This window comes from Callospermophilus lateralis, chromosome 5, assembly GCF_048772815.1.
Source record: "Callospermophilus lateralis isolate mCalLat2 chromosome 5, mCalLat2.hap1, whole genome shotgun sequence".
NCBI lineage: Eukaryota > Metazoa > Chordata > Mammalia > Rodentia > Sciuridae > Callospermophilus > Callospermophilus lateralis.
In genome coordinates this window covers 16,896,688-16,921,522 of record NC_135309.1, presented here as the reverse complement: position 1 = coordinate 16,921,522, position 24,835 = coordinate 16,896,688, and the positions used below count along the sequence as shown (strand labels likewise).

General features: G+C 44.8%; 1 protein-coding gene across 1 annotated transcript in view; it reads left to right on the top strand.

Moving 5' to 3' along the window:
- The window catches only part of LOC143398987 (dedicator of cytokinesis protein 2), a 401,674-nt gene that overhangs the window by 126,014 nt on the left and 250,825 nt on the right, over positions 1-24,835 (top strand). The window contains exon 26 of the mRNA XM_076855686.2: positions 17,527-17,675. Within this exon, the coding sequence (XP_076711801.2) occupies positions 17,527-17,675 (149 nt within the window). The remainder of the gene's footprint in view (positions 1-17,526; positions 17,676-24,835) is intronic.

Here is a 24,835-nt window from a genome sequence, read left to right as displayed (position 1 = left end):
GAGGTGAACCCAGATCTGTCAGCAATCTCATTATTGGTAGCTTTCCTAGAGACCAAAAAGGTTGATTAGCAGGCAATTTAGTTTCAGGATGTAGATATTTTTCTTATGTTTTGAATTATTAACTGTGTGCTATTACATTTTCCAGGGATGGATGCTCGGTTTTAAGTTTATATTTTAGACCATATTCCCATATTTTTTATCCCCTTTGAAGAAGTTCTCTAACTTCTGATTATCTTGCTATTCAACTAGACAATATGCCTGGAAGAAAAAGACAGCGAAACATAATTTATCAAATAATTTCCATTTCTTATTCTGTTTAAAAGATTAGCAGGTATAGAATAAATGAAATAGGAATAATATTCATCAAAAATAGGTTCTAGGGCTGGAGTTGTGGCTCAGTGGTAGAGCGCTTACCTAGCACATGTGAGGCACTGGGTTCTATCCTCAGTACCACATAAAAATAAATAAATAAAATAAAGATAGTGTGTCCAACTACAAAAAAAAAAAAATGAGTTCTAGAACATTCTGCATTTTTTCACCTATGATTTTCACACAGCAACTAAATATCTGGAAAGAAAGTTGTCCTGGGTTACTCTCTGGGCAGTTTCTGGTTGACTGTAACTGTGAAGCTCCTGGTATTACTTGATTTATTCTCCTGTTCCCTGAAGCAAGCTGTTTCCTCTTGGTTGTAACTTTTTACTGTCGGGGTCCCAGAGCTCTGAAGACCTGGGAGCTGCTGGCCAGGGGTCGACTTGCCCTTCACAACATCCCACAGAACCTTTTCACGCCTCCTCTCTCTGTGGGCCTCGTTCCACTGGCCGTTACAGGCTTCTGTAGACTGCACCTTCAGCAGAAAATTTATTCTCATTTAGAAGAAACTAGAAAAAAAAATGAAGGTGGAGTCAACTTCTGGTGACTTATAGGCAGTTAGAGTCAAATGTTTGAAAAACGGGCTTCTGAATCAGCAGAGGTTTTACAGAGTGACTGGTGGAACTGCATACCGATGGGCAAGAGTTTGGAGATGCCAAGAAATAATGCTACTTCTATTACCACTAATAAAAAGACTGCATTGCTAAATTCAGGGCTAAGAAGGTTAATGATGATACATTCTTTTTTAGTATCAAAGATTAACATGATAACTTGCATATTATAGTTAATTCAGACACACTGCTAATGGAGGAGGCATACAAAATTAATTTCTATAGCACCTCGTAAATTAGGAGCCCTCCGTCTCCTTTGTCTGGCGCTGTCTTGGCAAGAGGCCTGAGTGCTCCTCTTGAGGCATCGTTGGCCCTGGAAGAATCTGGGGAGTCAGGGTGTGTTCCCTGCAGTAACTGATTCACTGCCAATCTCTGCTGGGTGCTTCATCACCTACCATTCTCTGCCAGGTGGGGATCTTGGGGTCAACGATGAATGAGAGTGTGGATCAAGCTGAGCTGAGAAGAGGGAGAAAGGAGGGAGAAAGAATGAGCGAGACTAGAGACAGCTGTTCCTTCCAAGGGCCGTTTGCCCGTTGTCTTCCCCCTGCTGAGGACCAAGGCCCACTGAGGCGAAAAGGTCCTCAGCCCAAGCTTCCAGAGCACAGTCTCTGGTCAGGACAAAGTGTATCCTGAGGGCAACCAAGGAGGGGAGATGGGACTGTCTCAGGGAAGAGGTGTTATCCAGGTCCACTCTGTTCAATCTCGTGATGGCAAATTGATGAAGTTTTCAGTTTTACTTATTCTTACTGGCTTTGCTCTCTACCTTCTTTAACTTTTTTTTTTTTTTTCCTGAATGGTTTTAAAAAGGAAACAACGTCTGATTTTTTTTTTCTCCTATAATGGGGCTACATTTTTTGATGGTAAAAATACTTGAAGGCCTTTTAATGAATGTCTTTCACAATGAATAGGATAACTAAGTGACTAAATTTAGGAAACATGTTAACAGGACACTGTTTTTGAAGTGGGAACAAAATCTATACAAGTGATTTACTGGTACAAAGAATTAAATAAAGGTGACCTTACCTTTCTTTAAAAATAAAGAAAAAAATGAGCAGAGTCTCTGGACTCTGACTGGGCATCTGTTCTGGGGCAATACCTTGGGCAACTGACCTGACTTTCTGAATGCTCACCATGTTCAACAGGGAAAATAGTCGTAGGCACCGTATAGTAATTTGTGGACTTATAAACGTAAATATTGCAATAACTCTAATATGTCTGGAGTGGTAAAGTCACATATGCAAATATGACAGTAATAGAACTGCATGCTATATACTATACATATATTTTAAATATAATTAAATGCATAGATTTATGTTAATGTAATTTATAGAAAAATGTACAGATCTTAAATATACAGTTCAGTGAACTTTTTGCATAGGTATACACACATGTAACCACCACTGGATACACCTGGAGAGTTAGACACGTGCATTTTAACAGTTAAATAACAGCAGCTGAATATCCATGGTGCCTGCCCTGGGTGGAACACAGCTCGAGCTGCTTGATTTTATATATATATATATATCTTTCCTCTTGCCATCTCCTTTGGGGAGGTGTGTTATAGCACCCCCTCACAGAGGGCTCAGTGATTTGCCCAAGGTCAACAGTTAGCCCCTGAGATCCCCACTCTTGCCCTGCACACTCCACCCGGCTGCTGACTGTAGCTCCCATCCCTGCATCAGAGGAACGAGAACGGAGCCTGCCTGAGGGCTGACATTTCTGTCTGTGCCTCTTCTTCACGGGCCAGCGCATCCGGTGGGCCTTGTCTTTGGTGGGCTGGGCGAGCTGCTCCATGGGGGGTGGGGGAGAGCAAGGCAGGACGGCTCCTCCCCTCCCTTCAGCAATCAGGGGCATTGCAGGTGATCTGCCAACACGTCAACTGGCCCTCCCGGGAAATCCTGCTCCCAACTGGCAGTCCCTGGTGAAGGGACAGTGTAGAGCCTCACTAGCTGGGTCATGCACGCAAGTGGCAGTTCAGGATGCTTAACCCCTTTGGGCTCTGTCTAAACCTTATTCTTATGGTAATTCAAAATTTCCAAGGAAGGTGTTTCTAAGCACCTTTTAGCTCCCTTGGCCTGAGGTCCCTGTCATGTACCTGCCTCCAGGTCCCATCCAGTGGCTGCTGCTTCTCCTTCTCTACTTGACTTGCTCTTTCTCATCTTCCCTGTCTTCTCCTTTCCTTCTCCTTTTCCTCTTTCTCCTCCTACTCCTCCTTTTCCCTTCTCCTCCCCATCTCACCATGGTCTTCATGATCACCCCCAAATATACTGAACAAGCCACTCACTGCTGATGGCCCTGCAGCTGTCCCTGTAAATCCTTCTAGGTGAGAAGCAGCCACGTTCACTGTATCTTTCCTGTAGTTCAAATAGTGCCCACCCATCTGTGCTGGGTCACTTTTAGACACCTCCTCTGACATCTCCATTTAGATGTTCTACCGCCACTCAAACTCATCTTTTCCCAAACTGCGTTCATTTTATCCTACTTCCTCACTCTTGTTCTGGAGACCTCCAGAACTGGCTTTCAAATCTCGTTGTCTCATTTGTCACTTTCAGCCCCTTGGAGACGCCTTTGGATCTTGCTCATGTGTGCCCGACCTGGCCACTTCTGTCTCTTTATCACCTACATCCTGGCCCTGCACACTCCTGTGCTGTTTGTGACATTTGGCATTTGGTAGGATCTAGATGCGTGGCTGTCCTCATCAGTAGATCAACAGAAGTGCTGTGGAGGGACAGCTCACCGCCTAAGGCCACCTCCTGTGTTATTTATTTTTTTCATTTTTCACGTGAGCACACAACACAATCAAAATGTGTTAAAACCATTTGCTTTTCTCTGGCTCTTCTCAGAGCTAGAAAATCCACAATTTGATGTCAAAAGCATCTAATCATTACTAAACTCAATGTAGAACCTTAATATTAAAACTAAATATGATTTTTTTTCCTTTTAAGAATTTAGAAAAAGGTATGTTTCCTGCCAAAAATTGGTTCTCTTTTGCCTTAATGACCCAAAAAGGCTAGAAGTTGGATGATTTTCCTTATCACCCAAGGGCACAAGGGCAGCCCCTCTTGACTTTTGCCACATCTGTCTCGTTCTGCCTTCATTTATGTTGGACCAACATAGCATAGAAAGAAGTACATGTAACTAATAATAAATAGATGAACAAGTATTGCCCCAATAAAACATTAATATCACTTTCATAGAAATCCAATTTAAGACTCATCTACAGGGACTGGACATAATTGCAAACGTTGTATGTTTAGTTGTGATTTTTACACCGTTCCGTCATTAACTGGTTCTTTTCTTTATTACTCTGGGACAGCCCCAAGGGTGAAGACCATATATTGTCCTTCTTTTGTACAAAGAGCTCATTACATGTTGCTGTGGGATATTCATTCTCTTGACTTCCTTCCACCTCACATTTTACCCAGTTGCTGTTCTACTGGCTTAGGGTCCAAGCAGAATTCTTTTGATTCTCTCATTTAAATATCTGGCCTAGTGTGTGATCCATTTCTCAAGTCACTCTTTGCTGTGGGCCTTCCACGGAGGGCTCTCGCTGGCTCTGTTTCACCAGTGGTAAAAGCAAGCAGGGATGAGCCAGCCCTGTCCCTGAGGGCCATCTCTGCTGTCCACCTTCTTAGCCCAAAGAACCCAGGCCAGAGGATACATTCTCCCCATTTCCATTTTTAGTTATAGCGAGGAAAATGGCAGTAGGTTTTTTCCCCTTCCTCTTTAAAGTTGGCTTCCAGTTCTTCAGCTTGTTTGAAGCGCATATTTTTCAGTTTTCCCTTTGTACTAAACAACTGGAGGTTTTAAATGTGTGGCGTGGCAAGTGAGGGCCCCCAGCCACTCCTCCTCTGGAGCTGAAGAGGGGAAGGTGAGGGAAGGAGAGAATCAGACAGTGATTGGAAACAATTACACAACCATTCCATTTTGCTAATGCTCGAATCCAGGAGAATTTTCTCATTTAATTCTCTGAAATGAAAGGCCCCTCTGTTAGCCTTAAAATGTAAACAAGAGGCTTTTAATGTGCGCTTTTCCCAGAAATGGAATTCTAGCTGCTTATATTGATCCAAAACACTGTTGTCGGTTTTTGTTCTTTTCGGTATTTGTGAGTTTTGTGATGGCAGCGATAGGGGATTGTCCCTGTGCGGCTGGAGTATTGTGGGTAAGTGTCATTATTGTGACAACAAACAGATGTAAAAGGACATTCAGAGAGCTTGCCGGGCCCTCCCTACTCTGTCCACATACAAAAAGGAAAGGTGAAATGCTAAGGCATATGTCCCAATCATTTCAATTTATACCCACCTCTTGGAACTCAGTTCTCTGAGTTTGGTTATTTCAGACAAAAATAAATGTACTTCAAATGATGCAGATAACAGCTTTGAATCCATTTTATTTGGGTTGTCTAGAACAGATGAGTCCACTTTATTCAGAACGTCTAGAACAGGTGTTTGTGAAATACATAAGTAAGTTAGCTGTAGCTAAAGGAAGCTCGGATTTTCACACACTCTGCTTTGACTCAGAATCATCTTCTGCATAGATGGCATCAGATTCCAGAGCCTCATTCCATGTAACAACTGCAGCTGGTTTCGAACCATGTTTTTTATTTTGATCTTATGAAAGAGGCAGTCAAAACCTCATTTTTGGAGAAAGAGAAGTGACCTCTCCAAGGTCACACAACTTTGCAGTAGTAACACTGGGGATCCCCACTTCCCTGTGTCTTCCTTCAAGACCAGGAAAAGCCAAAGCCAAGGCCAGTCAGGACGTGGTGAGGGTGAGGAGCGTGTGGCTCTTCTGTCCCCCACCCCAGTTCTCACATCTCATTTCCCCAAGGACCACACAGAGAAAGAATTTTAATACCACCCAACACCAAGCGATGTTCTGATTCTGGGGTGGCCCGGGTGCCGGTACAGCAGGCCCCCTCTGACAAAGTCCTTCATTTATCTTACACTTATTATGATCCTCCTGGGTGATGGAGGAGCAGGAGAGGGCATGACTCTATTGGGGTGAGATCCTCTTCCAGGCTCTCATGGTCTACTGAGGAGGAGGTGCTGAACAGTGCAGGTCACCACAGCTGTTTGCTAGCCACATGCAGGAAGGAGCCTTGGCCAACTGTAGCTGAATAAAACAATCAATGACTCAAACCCGAGGTGACTAATGCTCATTGCTGCTGATTCTAGAATTGGGGGTTTAACCTTCTAAAACAATAGCACACATCAGCTAAGCATGAAACAACCCCTCATCCCGAGTGTTGGAGTCTATTTAAGGCCAGCAGAGAGGAGTTGACCAAGTCAAAGGGTGACTGCCTCTGGCTTGCACTGCAGCAGTTGGGAGTGACTCTTAGGACTCGTGACCCGTGTGTATGGAGTCTGGTCTTTGCTGCCATTGTACCAGCGAGCTGACCCTGGGCAAGCTGTTCGGAGCTCCTCTTTGCTCATCCCTAGGATGGGGATGATGCACGCTTTTAGATTTTCGTAGGGGTCAGATGAATTCCTAGAGCCCAACAGGAGCTGGCACACACTGAACATCCCCCTCGGTCCGCATCCCACTCTCCTCTCATTCTCACTCCCAACAGTGTCTGTCCTTTATTAAAATATATCTGTCATTGTGACTCTGGCTGCTGAGAAACTGACGTTTGAGCACACAGCTACAGACTTGCTCACAAGAAGTTACATCTGTACTTGTCCCTTGTTAAGGAAAGATAGGGATTCGTGGGCGCAGGAAACAGAGTGAGTCTCCAGAGGGGTCAGGGCATGGGCACAGGGCCTTAGGGACACCTGTAGTATGGTGTAAAAGAGAGGCTGTGGGACCAGATGATCAGCCCTGGAGAGTCTGGGGGGCACTGATTGGTCTGATAGGCATCCGGAGTTCTTAGAAATGGATGTGAACTCCACATGTCACTGAATTGGAACAAATGGGGACAAGGGATGTGAGGCCTGCTCTTGGCAATCAGAAAGCTATCTGATGTACTTCTCCCTTTTTGTGCATTTGAAAGGCAGCACGCTGCCTTCCCAGGAGTCCCTTCAGGGTCACCAAGGTGATCCGGTACAGGGGCAACTTGGTGCAGCCCCAGGGCTTCGGATTAGCTTCTCCTTCCATCCCGAGGGGAGACACAGTCTTCTAAGAGGCCACGTGGCACTCCTCTGGTACTGTGGTCACAAATGCAATCCCTCTAAGCAGTAGGGAGCAGATCGGATCAGGGATCACAGCTCAACTGGCCATGTCTGCGTCTTTTATTTTCCTAAAAGCAACTTGCTGTGGAGTCCAGTTGTGATTTAATGAGTGAGCTGGCTGGGAGGAGGCTGGTCAGGAGTTGCGGAAGAGCTGATGGGGCCACTGAAGGGGGAAGAACCTGTCAGAACATGCCACTTCTGTCCTAATAGCTTTTGGAAGGCATGACGACCCTTCCACACCTTCAGGGAAATGTCGATGGGAGTCTTTCATTACTTGCTAGTTGAAATGATGAAATGGTCTCCATGGTTAGATCCTAATTTGATAAGCCCTACAAGGAATCTATTGCTCTCTTAGTGAAATATTTTTTAAAATGCATATGCTCACATGTATACAGAGCACACTGAATGCACTGGCAAGTTGCATTGATTCTGCTTCTAAAACGTAACCCAGGTCTCCAAATACTGCCTTTCTCTACTGCAGCAAAATAATCAAGCTGTTGCCTTTGCTCCCCTACACTAAGGAGACAGGATGACTTAGCTGTGAACAAGGGCTCTAGAATTACATTTCCTGGGTTTAAATAGTCTCTGCCCTTTGTAAGTCGTTCAATTGTAGGCAAGCTATCAAACCTCTCTGAACTTCAGTTCCCTTGTCCATAAAGTAGTCCTAATGATATACTATACCACAGAGAGAGTTTCTGATAGTGACGACTCCATATATAGTAGACTCTTCAGGTCCTGGCACAGCCTCCTCTCTCTTTTTCTTTCTTCTTTTTTTTTTTTTTTTTTTTTTTTGTGGTGCTGGGGATTGAACCCAGGGCCTCATGCATGCAAGGCAAGCACTCTACCAACTGAGCTATATTTCCAGCCATAGTAGACTCTTTCTTTCTCCCTACAAAAAGCCTGCCCCTTGTCCTGCCTTGCTCTCTATGTATACCTTCCACTCTCCATTAAAAACAGACACAAAAAAATGTTTATCTCCACCCAGCAACCAAACTCCTGGGCCCAGAGCCTTTCAAGAACTGGCACCAGCCAACTGCTCTAAATTTATTGTCCACATTACTGTCTCCCTTTCCTGCAATCCAGCCACACTCTGTCCATGTGATTCCCCAACAAGCAAAGCATGTCTGTACCCCAGGACCTTGACTGCCATTTCCTCTTCCTGGAAAGCTCTTCCCTGAGATCTTTGCATGCTATTCCCTGGGCACCCAGCAGGTCATACCTCAAGTGTTATCTTCATCTCAAAGTGGCCTGCCTTGGCTGCCCCAAATGCAAATGGCCTTGTCAATCCGCAGACTCTCTTCTGCCTCTTCCCTGGCTTCTTGTCTTGCTGGCAGTTATTGGGATCCCTTGTTGTAGCCTGGGCCTCAGGCCTACCCTCCCCACAGCACCTGCCTCCCAGGGCTGCCTTTAGCCTGCAGCAGCTGTTTGCCTGTGCTCAGGAGACACCCCAGGCCCTGCCCATCCCCTGATCTGGATGTTCTAGTCCTTCCTCCCTGTGGCCTTCCATCTCCAGAGCTACCTGTGGGTCAAGCCTGGAGGCTACCTTCTGTGAGGCTCATACACTCACCATCTCCCTCTATAACCTCCCTCCCCCACTATACTTTCAGGTTTTTTACTTTTTATTTTATTTTATTATTATTATTTTTTATTTATGGAACACTTTCTAAGTCACCTTCACCCAAGCTTCATCTCAGAGTTTGCTTTTGGAGAATCCAACCTGGAGAAGAGAACCATTACCTTGTAAATTGCTTATAACAGCTCATTAGAATATAATATCCCCCAGAAAAGCACCTGTCATAGCAAGTATTCATTGACTAAGTATATTTGCATGTGTGTGTGGATAAAATCAATCAAGCTTATATGTTTAAGAAATAAATATACCAAGACTATCAGAGATTTACAATAAAATTTATAAATAGCATGGCTTTCCTTTTTGTACACACTCATATCTTATCCTCTAAAAAAAATTCCAGCTATTTAGTATCAATCTACTCTTCCTGACCTCACTGGGTTTCTGCATGGTATACACCAAGTGATCACAGGGCACATGCTTATAGCTCTAGTGGAAAAAAAAATCACTTTAGCTATAAAGGATATATGGTAAAAACAAGAGCTTGGTTTGAGGTACCTAGCATCAAGTTCTGGAAGTGCATGTCATCTGAAGGAGTCTCTGCCTTCTAAGATACCTGAGGAGATTCTAACAGCCACTAACCACGCCATCTCAGAGTGGGCCATATTTGTTTAGCCTTGAGGGTCTTAGGGAGAGAGCCATGGATTTTGCTTGATATTGTAATTATTGTGTTTTCAGAGGGGCAAAGAAAGTGAATCATGTGAAGCCACAGAAAAATGCACTGGGGACATGATAGTAGAGTTGTAAAAGGCTTGCAACCTGAGCTGGAATTTGAAGTTTGTGGATAGCTATTGATTTCCTGGTGGGTGGAATTAGTTTTTCTTGCACACTGGCTGGGGAGGGAGGCTGCGAGGACGGATTGCTGACTGTCAGGGCAGGGTAATGTCTGCAGAGGCCCTCCTTGGCATCTCCTTGATCTAGCCAGGTGCCTCTGACTCTGAAACACTCCTGAACCCTCGGGAGGGCCAGCAGCCCAGCAGAGCCTAACAGGGCTTAGGCCACACTCGGTCTTGCCAGGGAGAAGCTGGGTTTCCATCAAGCCCACACGCCAAACGGCCTGGGAGGCAGAGCGACCTGATAGCCACGAGCTGTCCCAGTCCTCAAGGGGGTTGAGCTGAGCCAAGTTTGCCTCCCCATCAGTAGGAACTTGGCCAAAGCTAAATGAGTTTCACCTTAAAGTGTGAAAAATGGACCAGAATTGAAGAGTCGATTAACCCATGTTGGTGACAAAGTGAGGGGCTGGCCAGGAGTGGAATGAAATTCCAAGTGGCACCTGCCACCATCTGGCTTATAAATGTGGGTGCCCACATGGGACGTGACTGGACCCCCAATACAAACCCACTGGCCATGTTAATCTCCTTCCCCAGAGTAAGGCAGGGGCTGGGAAAGCCCAGGGCCCTGCACTCCAGAACATTCCACGGTCTGCCTCATTCCAGATTAGAGACAGCAGACATTTTCCTGAAAGGGACATCAGGTGACAGTCTTGTCTCACGTACTTCATGAGTGACATCTTTGATTCCGCTTGCTTGGTCTCTGCTTTGGGGTAGGGTAGGCAGGGTGCCTCTTTGTGGGTACTGCATTATATGCAGAGGCTCCCTTCAAACCCTCTCAGTTCTGCGACGAGTACATGCAAACTGGCATAGGGCTGGTACCGAACCCCTTGAAGGCCTGCAGGGGTGATGGTACCCCAACTCTTGAGAGAATTTTGATTTTGAATGTGGAGTGATTAGCAGCACTTGTTCCTTAGCTTGGGTCTCAGCTTCATTTCTTGGATGATAAACAGGAATCTCACTGTTTTCCTATTCCATAGATAATGACTACTTTGATGGTGTGGATCTGAAGTGTCCCCAAACTCTCACATTGGAAGCATGGTCCCCAATATCAGATGTAGAGCTTTTAAACAATGGTTGAATCATCAAGGTGTGGGTCTGAAAGGACTTCTGGGAGGTGGACCCAGCTAGAGAAAGTAGGTGCACTGGGGTTGTGCTGGAAGCATTTATTTCCACCCCACCCCCATCTCCTGCTGCTTCCTGGCTGCCATGAGCTGAGCAGCTTCCCTCCACCTTGCCCCTCTGCCATGAGGTTTCTGCGGTGGTCAGCTGACCATGGACGGAGACCTCTGAGACAATGAGCCAAAATAAATCTTTTTCTCCTCTAAGTTGTTTTGTCAGATATTTGGTCATAGCTATGAAAAGCTGACTAGTGTGATAAATGGCAAGATAGAAATGTATCCAGGGGGGCTAAGGAAATGCAGAGGAGAACTGGCCAAGTCAGAGTTGGGGTGCCAGGAAAGTTGCCCTAGAGCCTACGATATCCAAGTTAAGACCTAGATGGCAAAAAGGAGTCAGGTGACAAGCATTCGAGGCAAGGAAGGGAATGTGCAGAAATCCAGAAGCAGAGCTGGGTACATCCTGAAATCCCAGCTGCTTGGGAGGCTGAGGCTAGAGCATTACAAGTTTGAGACTAAACTGGGCAATGTAGGGAGACCCTGCAAAATAAAAAAAAAAGGGCAGGAGATGTAGCTCAGTGGCAGAACATCCCTGGTTTCAATCCCCAGTACTGGAAGGGAAAGAACAAAACAGCAAGCGAGAGGAGGAGAGAAGAATGGGTTGGAGAGGGAGGTGGAGGAGTGGTGGGTGGTGATAGGGGAGAGGTAAAGGAGTCTCACAGAGTGCCTCCGGCTGCCAAGAGTTTATACAGCTTGCTCTGAGGACAGTGGAAAGCCACTGAAGAGTTTCCTGATCACAGGGGACTCCTGTGTGTAGAGGTAGGAAGGAGACGTGAGCCCAGGATGTGGGAGAAGGTGGCTGGGAGGTAGGCTGGTCACCTTCATGATGGACTGCATGCCAGTTATGGAGAGAGGATGAAATCAAGATGGTACCCAAGTTTGTGAGGTTCATTGTGTGAACCCCAGAAGAGAGCATAGGAGAAAGAACAAATGCATGAGGAAGATGTTCGGTTCCAGGTGTGGTTCTCGGGAGCGCTTTCCTCGGTCACGGGGCTTGTGACTGTGGTCAAGGATGTTATTTTTGGCTTGAAGTACCTCAAGGTGGTTTTCCAAAGAGGACAAAGGATGTGCCTTGCATTCTCTCCATGGGGCTAATGTTATGGAGGAGCAGGTGAGAAAAGGTGTCACCTTGTTGTGAAGTGTCCCCTACTTCTGAGGTGACTGCAGCAGCACGTCACACTTGATGAGGTCTCTGAATTCTGGGACAGAGCACCAGCTGCCACAGGACAAACTTTCTTGAAGAACAGAGAAAACTGGAGATACTGCATTTTCCTCCCTGCAGTCACTGGGCAAAAAGAGAACTCCTTTTGATTAAAATACAAAGAGTCAGTGGCTCTGCAGATTCCTCCCCTGGCTGGTTTGAATTACAATTTGGACTTGTCACCTGGTGGCAGATCTCCCAGCCTCCATCAAACTTTGGGCACCCCAGGGGGGAACCCTGCTAGGGTGCGCAGGTCTCTGGAACTCATTACCTCTGCCTCTGAAGATTGATTTAAGGCTTTGCAATATTTATCTCGTAAACCATTTATGTTTGTTTGCTTGACAATCAAGCGACAATTTAGAAACTCTGCTTCCTGAAGCTTTACAGACTAATATAATTTCATAGCTCCAATTACAAATGAGAAAAATTATTTCATCTAGAAAACAGAGGAGCCAAACATTTCTGAGAAATCATGGTTAAAGAGAAGACAAAGTACTTTCTGAAAAACGGGCCATATTATTAATGGCTTCCTCGGTGAGAATCTTGCTGATTCTCAGCACAGGAGCCTCCATCTTATGAAGATGCTGGTTTGGCTAATCTGTGAAGCGGCCTTCCAGAGAGATGAACTACCTGTGCTACTGGGGCCTGCTCTGCAGCTCCTTAACCCCAGTGACTTAAAGAAATGCAAACATCTCCACTGCTTTTCTACTTGCAAATATATCCTTCCTCCTCCTATTTGCTCAGAACCTGTACTTTATGGAATCCTAGAATTTGGGATGGGGACTCAATCATATTGATCAACCTTTTGTCTGATATGGTATTTTCCATCGTCTCTGTCCTTAAGCAGCTACCTTATTACTTGGATACTCCTAGGGATGGGGAGCTCACTGTAAGAACTTTCCACTAGAATCTACTAATTTAGCTCAATTGTTAAGTGGAATTTAAAGTTCCATGGCTTCCCTGGGGGTCATTAATGTCTGAAATCTATCATCAGCAGTTTCCTCTTGTATTCAAACTTTGAAATGGGAGCTAACTGAGATTTCCTAAATAGTGTACAAAACTTGGCCTCTGTTATCCCACCGCTGTATTTTATGGCCACTAATAACACATTGCCACTCTAGGTACATAAAAACTCTATGTTTGTCACCTAGACACATCTGCTTCTGACCTCTGTTGCCTTGGTTGCTGTGACAGGTGATTAATCCACGATCATTCCTTTCCACCTGGAACAGTACCCATACATAGCAACCCCTCAATAAAGGTAGTGGAGTGACTGAATCAGGCTGACTGAATGAGCACATGAGTTAGCTAAGTGCATGAATAAGCCAGGTCTGCAGATGCCTTCCAGCATCTCCTTCCTAAAGGCTTGAGTGATCGCATAGTATTCTTACTGGAGAGGAGTTTTAAGTGATTCATTGTCTTGAGAAGCAAAAGGCTCTTTTATTCTTAAGATGTTGTCTTTTTTTTTTTTTTTTACACTTTTTTTGTTTGTTTGTGTGCTGGGGACTGAACCCAGGATCTCCTGGATACTGAGCACACTACATACTTCGAGCTCCTCCCCAGCTCCTTGTGTTGTAAACTCAAGTCAACTGCCCACCCCTGATTGGTTTCTTCCACCGTCCTTCAAGATCTTATCAAATATTTAGCTTCAGCAGAAGACCAATATGTTGTATCAGAGGCAGAAATCTGGGGCAGAGGTCCCCGGACTCTGTTCTCTGTGTCACTACTTGGATTCTTACAAGGACATCACCATTCTCTGTGGCTTTGTCCTTCAGCCATTGTTTGCACTGCAGTGACATGAATCTTCTTCAAGGACATTTTCTGATGGCTCCCTTTTGCCCAGGGGATTATGGAAGTACAAGTCTTTTTGTTGTGTTGTAAACCTCCTTTGTTAGATCTCTTATTTATTTTCTTACAAAATTAACTTTTTAAAAATTTATATATGACAGCTGAATGCGTTACAATTCTTATTACACATATAGAGCACACTTTTTCATATATCCAGTTGTATACACAGTATTTTCACACCAATCCGTGTCTTCATACCTGTACTTTGGATAATAATGATCATCACATTCCACCATCATTAATAACCCCATGTCCCTTCCCTTCCCCCCCAACCCCTCTGCCCTATCTAGAGTCCATCTATACCTCCCATGCTCCCTCTCCCTATCCCACTATGAATCAGACTCCTTATATCAAAGAAAACATTTGGCATTTGGTTATTTGGGATTGGCTAACTTCATTTAGCATTATCTTCTCTAACTCCAGCCATTTACCTTCAAATGCCATGATTTTATTGCTGAGTAATACTCCATTGTGTATATGCCACTTTTTTTTTATCCATTCAACTATTGAAGGGCATCTAGGTTGGTTTCACAGTTTAGCTATTGTGAATTGTGCTGCTATAAACATTGATGTGGCTGTGTCTCTGTAGTATGCTATTTTTAAGTCCTTTGGGTATAGACCAAGGAGAGGGATAGCTGGGTCAAATGGTCAAAATTAACTTAAGAAGACTTTATAACCCTTGTCTAATGTAATAGGAGAATTTACAGTTCTTACCCTCTATTGGGTTTAATTGTGGGAACAACAGTGGAGGCATGATCAGGCAGTTAAGTATCCCAAGTTGGTGAGGTTGTGCAGCTTCTAACAAAGAGCCCACTACTCCAGACATCTGGTTTCCTGCGAAAGGCATCTGAACACAGGGAATGACACAAAGTTTCTAAGTTACTAGTTAATATTCTTTTAAAGATACATTTAAAAGAAATTAAAAGCAAACTTCTGAACGAACATTGTGGAAAGGTTCCCTTGACCTTTTTAAATAAATAGATCTGGACAGAAGCTCAACTTCCTGATGACAAGATAAGGACTAAGTATAGATTAAACTTAAATCCTATGGTAATTGGGATGCAAACATTCTGCAACCTTCCCCTTATCTCACTAAGCAAAGGGTAATGTCTATCCCAGTGTCTTGTACTCTCAAAAGCCCTCAGGCCAATGACCTCTTAAGTGCAAATTTCTTATGTCTGAATTGTTCTTACTTAAATTTACTGGAATAAGTAAACAAATAAGTGCTATTAAACCTGTGGCCTGTAATTTTCATCTATAATTTCAAGCATAACTGAATCAAATTTTTTTTGTTGCCTACAAATTTGTTTCCATAGAACTAACACCTCCCATTGCATTCCGGAACTTTCCTTTTAAATGTTATCTCTCATTATTTCACTTGCAAGAGAATGTCCCACTCCCCCTACATCTGGCTACTATAAATCACCCACTGTTCTAAATCCCTGCTCTTCCTATGACAGTATTAGGGCCAACTCAATAGCCACTTCTTTCGCGCGTTCAACTAAGATGTAACTTGACTCTGTGATTCTGGTCGGAATTTCAGTCCGACTTCCATGGAGCTTACTGTTTGGTGGGCTGGATGGACATTAATTACACTGATTAGAACTTGACTCCAAGCTGAGTTTGGGGCATGAGAGCTGGGACATACAAGGTTCTATTGCAGCCTATAAAGTCTCCCATGACCTTTCTAGCCAGAGCTATTTCTCCTTCTGATGTCCTCAGGGCATGTTGTGAGGCTGCCAGTTGAAATGTCTTGGTTACAAGCAACTGAACCCTACTTTGGTAAATTTAAGTTGATATAAAAGTATTTGGAAGACAGGGAGGCGCACCCAGAATCTGGGAAAGCTGTGGAGTCAGCCATCAGAGCAGAGACCCAGAATAGCTCTGGGAGGAGGAGCAGATGTCCCAGGTGGCCTCCTGCAGGGCGACTAAGAGCACAGGCTTGCCTCAGGATCCTCTACCAGGTCCTAGTGGTGCACCCAAGGGAGTCCTTTTGTTTCCTCATCAGGGAGAAATGGCACCTACCACCTGGGGTCACCTGGAGGACTAACCAAGGTGACTCACACAAGACACTTGAAAGGGTGTCTAGTAGCCCAGGACATTGTAAAGTCTCCAGGAAATTGTATAGAGAGGAAATAGAATTGGGACTGATATTCCAAGGAAATACTAACCTAATTTTAATAGTTAAAATTTTAACAAGGCAAATATTTTTGTGAATAATATAAATATATTTGTAAAAAATATAAATATATTTGTGAATAATAAAGTAACTGTCTGCGGTTAGTATTTTTATAAATGTTCCCTTAAGATTCAGACAGCAGAGGGATGCCATGTATGGGGTCAGGTCTGTCCTGAGGAAGGCAGGGAGTAGGCGGAACAAGACAGAACAAGAGATGGCAACCAGCTCTTTCCACCATTCTCTTATCCTAATTTCTGCCGCTGCTCATTGTTTTTATGGCTAATCACTTTGGTCAGGTTTTAAGTAACTGGCAAGCAGGAACCTGTCTAGAGTTTCTCTTCCCTGAAACTGTAGAAATATGGTGCTTCAAAAGGTCAAAAGTGTTCATCATCTTTTTGTTGGACTGATTTAAAGGAAATCATAGTGTATACGATTCACAGCTCAGCTCCAGCAGCACCTGGGTGTAAATGGCTTGAGACATGTTTGGATTTGTTTTGGTTCTTTAATCCCTTCCATTTCCAAGGGAAATAAAGAGATAAAGCCATTTAGGGCTTCAGAACCTTCCGAAACTTTCTCAAGACAGCAATGTCAAGACAGAGGCCCTTCCCTGCAAAAGTCTTAATTTATAAATGAAAGCAGTGTGCACGAGGCTGCATGAGGAAAGTCATTCACATTTTGTACAGTTTGCAACAGTGAGAAGGCCCATGAATGGGATCTCGGCAGTTAACCTAGTTAAGTAATAAACCTAGTTAAGTAATCCAGTTAGCCCTGATAGGCAATAACATCCAAAGTGCTCCTGGACAGACTGGTGAGTGGAAAGAGTCAAGGTGCTGAGTGCTAATATGCAGCCAAGGCTCCTTTTGTAAAAAGAAAGCAAAACAAAATGACATGATATGTTTCCTAATGGCATGTGTGTATGCAAGGTCATATGAAAGACCTTGAAGGTTCATAGCCCCAGTTGAACATGACAGACTTAAAGGAAAAGTGCAATAAAAACGAGACTAGAGAGTTTATTATATATATGTGTGTGTGTGTGTATATATATATATATATATATATATATATATATATATAAAATATATTTCTGTATATATTATATATATTCCATATGTGTATGTGTATATACACACACACACACACACACACACACACACGGAATGAAATAACTGGTTGCCTCCAGGGAATTGGGGATAGAGGAGGAACTAGAATTGTGACTGATATTCCAAGGAAATCTTAACCTAATTTTAATATAATTTTAATTTTATAAGGAGAATATATTTATGAATAATTTATTTAATGAAAAATATAATTATATATAAATATAATATAGTTTATACATAAGTATAATTTTAAATATAAAAATTTTAATGAAGAACTATACGTAATATGTAATTATATATATGTATAAGTGTGCATGTGTGTCTATATATACACACACATACACACATGAAAGAAAGAAAGGAACCTAACAGTGAGGAAGCCACATGCCTGTGAACGCCCTTCCTTCTAGAATGCCGAGACATCCTGCTTCCTGTCATCACCAAGGAGCTGAAGGAGCTGCTGGAGCAGAAGGACGAGATGCAGCACCAGGTCCAGGAGAAGAAGTACTGCGTGGAGTTGCTCAACAGCATCTTGGAGGTCCTCAGCTGCCAGGACGCGGTGAGTCCTCCTGATGATGCCGTAGTCCTGGGCTCAGACAAGGGTTGAGATGATTAAGTTCTAAAATATTGATGCTGATCAAGAGCAGATGAAGCCTAAAGAGAGAAGCCCAGGCTTGCTCAGGGCCTACTTTAACAGTGACATTACCCTCCTGCTGTGAGCCATTCTTTGGAACAGCAGGAGTTAGGTGTGGAGCACCTTGTCCTCCTGTCCTGGCATGAAGGTGTAGGCTTAGGCAGGCAGTTGACGTCTGCCATGTGCTTGAGCCCTGGTTTGCAGGCTGGTCATAGTTCTTCTGCCTCTACCATCAAGAAAGCACCTGTACTTGCTTCCTGGACGGATTGATTTAGGTTTTGTCTCTCCGGTCACCCCCTGCGGTAGCAAAAATGGTCAGGCTCCTCGGGAATGAGCATTTCGCCCAGGCCCATACTCCAGGGTTGAGCGGGACAGTGGCAGGGAGGTGCCTGAGACAGTGAACCCAGCATGTATTTGGTAGTCTTCATGCACACACAGATCAGGCAGGGGAACCAAGAGGAAGGTTTGTCTCAGAGGGGCAGGTGGAGGGCTTCCCAAGGGCAGAATCTGCAGAAAACAAGAATCGGCTGCGAGGCAGTGACAAGATTCAGGCCTGGAATTCTTAGGAACTGGAAGAGGTGGCTCCTCGGGCAGCTCTATCCTGTGTGATGGTGTCCACAGGGGAGTCTGCCCTTCAATGGGATTGGTTTCAGAAGGCTATGTGGACCCATGCAAACTGTCAGCCTTCTTTAAGTATGTGTGTCAGCATTGCCCCTCCCCAGCTGTCCTCCCTAGAACATCCTCAGAGAGCCTTCGGGATGAACTGCATCTATGATTTCTCTACTGCTTGTATCTCATAGTCAACTGGTATTATCAGCTTCTTCCTGTGTGGCCTCTCTCCTGTCTCTTCCCCCCAATTCTCGCCATTCTAATTAAGACCAATAGAGTAGAGCAAGGGGATCCGGGGAGGGAGTGGCGGAGCAGAAGAGGAAGTGCTGGGGATTGAAATGAAGAAAACTATGTGATCCATATTTATGAATATGCCAAATGAACCCCATTCTTATGTATAACTATGCTGCACTAAAAATTTTTAAAAGGTTCTTCTTTTTACTAGGTGAATGCAGTATCTTGCTACATTCATTCACTCAAAAATATATATGATGTGCCAAGTGCGTGCTAGGCATTGGGGACATAAAAGCAAGGTCTGCTTCTTTAATAAAACTGTGACAGACATGTAAATAATCAACTTTTTGAGCAAGCCACAAGTGGAAAATTCCAGCCCTTGAAACCTTGTTTCTTGCACATAATTACTAAAATACTGAATAAAATTATTTTCAGGCTGTATGTATAGCTATATATGAAACACAAATGAATTTTCTGTTTAGATTTGGGACTCATCCCCAAGATATATCATTATATATATGCAAATATCTCCAAATCCAAATACAATCCAAATCTGAAACACTTCTGATCATAAGCATTTCAGATAAGGGCCATTCAATCTGTAATATAATAACTAGTTCTACATGCATACTAAGGGTACTAGAGCTGCAAAGGACGATCTCTCTCTCTCTCTCTCTCTCTGTTGTGTGTGTGTGTTTTAATGAATTTATTTCAAAGAAACCTTTACAAAGAGGTGAATCTTCAGCTGGTGTTCAGGGTGAATAATTAGGGACCATAGCTGCTACTTCATTTGCCGTTTTCTCAGCATGGTGTAAAATGCCATCCATACATTCTCTCTGTCCACCCTGATCTTAAACACTGAGGCTTGATTTTCCGATTTTGCAGTTCAAAAAAATTGACATAGACTTAATTAATATTTAAAACCAGACAACAAATAAATGTCAGGATCAAAATTCAAGCGGAGGCTGGTCACACTGCAAAGTCTCTGTCACCATGGGCCTCAGGGTTCCCCTTCCCTTTCTCGTCCCCACCCTGTTTCATGGAAGGAGGTAATACCCAAGGGCTGGATACCCAAGACCCTTTGGGTGATGATGTGAGGCAGTTTCTGGAAGCACATCACTTTGCCAACTTGAATAGGCCCCAGGCTATGCCACTGGATCCTTGGTGTCATTTGGAGGGAGAGCTTGGTCTGACTCCTGCCCTGCAGGGATGTGGAGGCTGGCCTATCATCTCTGCAGTAACGTCCTAAGGAGTGTTGCCTCTTTCTGTTGAAAAGACAATTTGCAATGTTCCTTATCCTTCAGTAATGCTTAGATTCCTTTCATTGTAGGGAAAAAAAAAATATATCCAAGATCCTTTAAACTATGCCAGTGTACCCCAGTTTGAGGAACCTGGCGATTATGGGCTAATTGTAAAGGTCCTGAATTGGGTAGGAGAGAGGCCTTAGTCCACAGTTTATTTGCAAAGCAGGATTCTGAGATTTGCCCAACCCAGAGGAGTGGCTCCTTCAAGGTCTGCCCCAATAGGCTATTGTTACACTGGCCACCAGTGGGGAGAGCCTGCTGTCCCATGCAGCCTGGGCACTCAGGGATCCAAGGCTGCACAGCAGTGAGGAGGACTGAGGTTCCTGGGGTCTGTGGCCTCTGGAGTCAGTTGAATGCGGTGTGGTGTCACCCTTCACTGCCTCTGAGTGCTTGGCTTTTATCTTGAGACCAGACTGTGGGGACTAGCCCACCCCTCTTGCCAGTTGAGGAACTGTCTTTGCTGGATGAGTTATTAAGTGCTGCTATCACCACTGAGTTGGGGATAAGGCTGTAGTATTTTGGGTGAGCCTTACATTCCCCTCCAGCTCAAGAAGGTAGAAATATCTCTCCTCCTCTCAAATGCTGCTTCTGTGATGCTTAGGACTCATTCTGTGGTCATGATTACTTTGAGCCAAAATCCTAAGTCAAAAGCATCTAACCTAAATTTCTCTTATTCTGGTTTATTGTGATTCTCGATGCTGACCGTACATTCACATCATCTGGGGAGCCCTTTAAAAGCAGCATGCTCAGGGCCCAGTGCTAGGCATTCTGATTTAATAGCCCTGGGGTCTGTGGGGGCATCGCAGTGAGAAGTTTGCCAGGTGGTACTAACAGGCAGCAAGGATGAAGGACCACACATCCAGTGCAGAAGACCTCACACGGAAGTGCACATCCCAGTGACCTGGGTGCCTGCAGCAGGATTTTAATCTTGGGTCTGGAGGAGGGAGTCTGATCATTTATTTTTCTAATGAGTTCTCAGGTGTCTTTGCTGCTGCTGGCCCAGAGACCACACTTTAAGAGCTGCTGCTCGAAAATGATCTTTTTTCCCCTTCGGTATTTGTTCACTGAAAATGGAAGAACAGTTGGATTTATTCTCAATTCTTTGCTCTTAAATTAAGTCCATACAATCTAACACCTTCCAGTGTGGCTTAAAAAAAAAACAACACAAGATAGCAAAGACTTTCAACTCACTCATTTCCGTAGGGTAGCAGGACCTGGCATGTGCAAAGACCTGAGTTTGAAAATCCAGACCATAGGATGTGCCTCGGATTTGGTTCTTACAGGCACCGACCTGTAAAAAATTGGAAACTTGGAAGGAAGAAAAATATAAAAAGACTCCCAGGGCAAATGACCCTGGGTGTTTCTTTGGTTATTCCCACCCTCTATGCTAATAATAGAATAGCCATTTATTACTGGCTCTTAGTTGGCACTATAAAACAATCCCTTGTCCCGCCCCACAGTAGACTGTCCACCTACTGACCACCGGGGTGGACCACATGTGGAAGTTAGCAATTATGTTGCAGGACGCCAAGCCAACCTCCATTTGGAGGGTGGGCAAGGATGGCTGTCTTCAGTGGTCATTGTTGGGGTAATTACAGCCCAGCTCATAGGGTACTCTTCTTTTGTGTAATCCTGGGTGGCATGTGACTCGGGTGGGGGACTTGATGCCTTAGTCTGGGTGTTGATTTTTTTTTTTTTTTTTAATGATAGTGTTTAATTCCCTAGCCCAGCTTGAGAGAGTCCACTTAGCATATGAAAGAGCCCAGCTCAGGTGGAGGATAAAAGACCTGATACCAACCCCCTGAACTCTTTTCTTCACCCCCACCCCCTACTGAGCAAGTCTAGTTGTCAACTGGGGTTACTTTGAAAGGTCCTTTCACAGGGACTTCATTCTGTGCCTGACTGGCTGCTGAGTAAATCATAAAATTTAATTTCCCATCAGGCCCAGAGGGAGTTAATTTTTTCTCCTTTTAAAGCAGGGTTTTCATTTTTTATGTTTCATTTCTCTAAGAGAGTCGTGATTTTTGTACTCTGCTCAGCAATCTCAAGTGAGTTAAGATGACTCCTAATTCTCAAGAGGAAGTTGATGGTGTTTGTCTCTGAATCATGGAGCTAGGGATACCCAGAATCACCTTTGAAAAGATCCCTTGCAGTTATAGTGACCAAGCAGAGCGAGTGGTGGGGATCCCCCCTCTGTTAGTCATGCAGGTTTGAGGGTTCTGACACCATTATTCATCCCTCTAGTAGGGAATGCATTGCCAGGCAGTCTCTTCTGCTGATTGTTCTCCCCAGTTCCTCCCTTCTATGCAGGTAGGACAGCAGCCTCCTTTTAGGCTTAGCTCAGAGTACTCTCCTTCTGAGATTTTCTCAATTCCATCTCCTCCTCCCACCCCTGGGGGGCAGGGGCAGAATTAAAGACTCTCTCCTTGGTGTTTTCATTCCTGTGTGTGCTACACAGTTCTGTGCATGTCCCCTGCCAGGCTTTGAGCATGGAAGCTCAGACAGCAGACTTCACCCTGGGCTTTGCGGAGTTGACCCCTTTGAGCCTCCCTCTGGCCGCTCTGCCTGTGCTCCCCATCTTCCTCTCTATCTACTTGATTCCTCCAGGGTGCAGCTCACTGCCCACTGCTGAGCTTGAAGTTTCTATCCCGGAATGTGCTGCCTCTGCACCCACCCAGCCCAGTGCCACCTGATTGCATTCTCTCAGGGAGCCTTCTCCAACCCTCTCCCTCTGTGTGCTCCTGGGAGCAGCCAGCTCCTTTGTAGCCCCGAGTGGTCATCCTCTGTCATTTTGGTGCTACCCCTTGTCCGTCCCACATAGCACCTGGCTCACAAAGCCATCTGTTAAAGGAAGGAATAAATGAATGAAATCCCCCCCTGCCCCCCCCCAAAAAAAAAAAGAACAGCAGGGCTTCTGCTCTGGGTGCCAGGAGGGAGTGCTTCCTCTTTTTGGCACTCTTTGGAGGTCAAGAGGTGAGGGTTGAATTAGTCCCCCTCTTTAGTTCCTGACACATCTTCCTGAAAGCAGGCCTTTGCTTGCTTTTTGTGTATATTTTGCCCAAAATCAAAATTTTATTAAGTTGATTTTGGTAATCTAATTGGCTTTTGTTAGTGATTAATGAATAGAGGAGCATCTGTTCAAAAAATCTGGGGAGCTCAGAGCAGTTGGCGTGTAAGGTAGCTTGAGTAGGAACCAGCAAACAGAATGAGGCATGAAAGTGGATTGGTTGAGAGCCCATCTCATCAGGCCACCATTCCTGTGAGGGTTAAATCAGAGGAAGTTGGTTGGTTTTTTTTTAATAATGCTGCGCCAGGTTAACTGAGCTCTTTCTAATGGGTTTCCATGAATCTTCAGTTTTTAGGAAAAACTGGTCTGCTGGGGGATTTTCTGATAATAGGACATTTAGCACTGGTAATTCCAATTTGGTTTGGGCCCAGTACAGGAGCTCAGTCAAAATAAAAAAGCCTTCTATACTTTTATTTAACAATTTCTTACCCTTTACCCCCATGTTCCTCTCCCATGGCTACCCCTGTGGGTGGTTTGTCTAATGTGAAGGTGCATGTGTGGTTCTGGGCGCCTGTATATGCTCCCAAGCTTTCTCTCTCTCTCTCTCTCTCTCTCTCTCTCTCTCTCTCTCTCTCTCTCTCTCTCTCTCTCTCTCACATACACACACACACACACACACACTCCTCCTTCAAAGAGGGGCAGACTTGACAGTAAAAGGCATCAGCATCTAGGGCTTTGTTATGGTCCCAGTGGGTGGTGGTGGCTCTATTTCAGCAGGAGTCTGAGGACTTCAGGTATCTTGCTCCCTGCCCTATCCTATGGGAAGAAGCCACCTGCAGTGCCTTCTGAAGTCCACCTCCCAGGGCCACCCTGAGTTGTAGGTCTCTAAGGATCTGGGGGCAGCTTGCCCAACAAAGGGTGGAGGGGCATTTGCTGCTGATCCCTTTCATTACCATTGAATCCCAGGAATCAATACCACCCTGCAAAGCAACAGGGATTTCTTCTAACCTGTCTACTCCCTTATATTTCAAATAAAGGCAGGAGACAAGCCTTGCCGACATTCTTTTTTTCTGTGGTGCATTCCAAAGAGCAGCTAATGCTGTCCCAGACTTCAAGCTGAGCTAGTTGAGAATCCCCTACTTCTACTGTGTCCTTTTGCTTTTACCCCCTCTCTCTTCCTGTGGCTTCCCTGGTGTTAGATGGGCCCTTCCCAGGGATGGTGGCATCACAGTAGCTTGTTCTTGGCCACCATGTGGGGAGATAGGTTTTATTTTCCCCATTTTACCAATGAGGAGGCTGAGCCTCAGAGAGGCTGGGTGGCAAGGCACTGAAGTTCAGGAATCCCTGCAAGAGGAATTCCTGGGGGAGGAAGTCTGGCCACCGGCTTCTCACACATGCTGGGTTTTCTACTTCACCTTCCACTCTACAGTCTCATCAGCACATTTCCCTGGTACAAGTTTCGCAACCAGAACCAATTCATGGATCATCATCCACATGTTTAGAGAGCGCCTATCATGTGGGCTGGAGCTGTGGAATCCTGGGAAGTCACCTATGCTCTATGTAGAGTGGGGTGCTGGTTCTCCAGGGCATCGGGGTGTGGCACTGTAAGGATGTCAGCCAGTGGCTGGCTGTCGTCCAACTCTAAACCTGTGGTTGTCTTCTTCCCTCTTGTTTCCCTTCCCTCCTGTGCTGCTTGTAAACATGCCTGTAATTCTTCCAAAATTGGCAAAGGGTCAGTGGCTTCCCGGGAGCGTAGTAGATGGGTACTGAGCCTAGCAAGGGCTCTGCAGCCCCATTTGCACTGAAGGTGACCTTCAGCCAGCCCTGGCAGCAGTCAGATGCTTTGGGGCCTTGGGCTCCGTGGCAGGTCTGCCAAAAGGCAACAGAGCCTGTGGCCAGTTGGAGTACAGCCCTCCCCAGCAGGGTTTCTG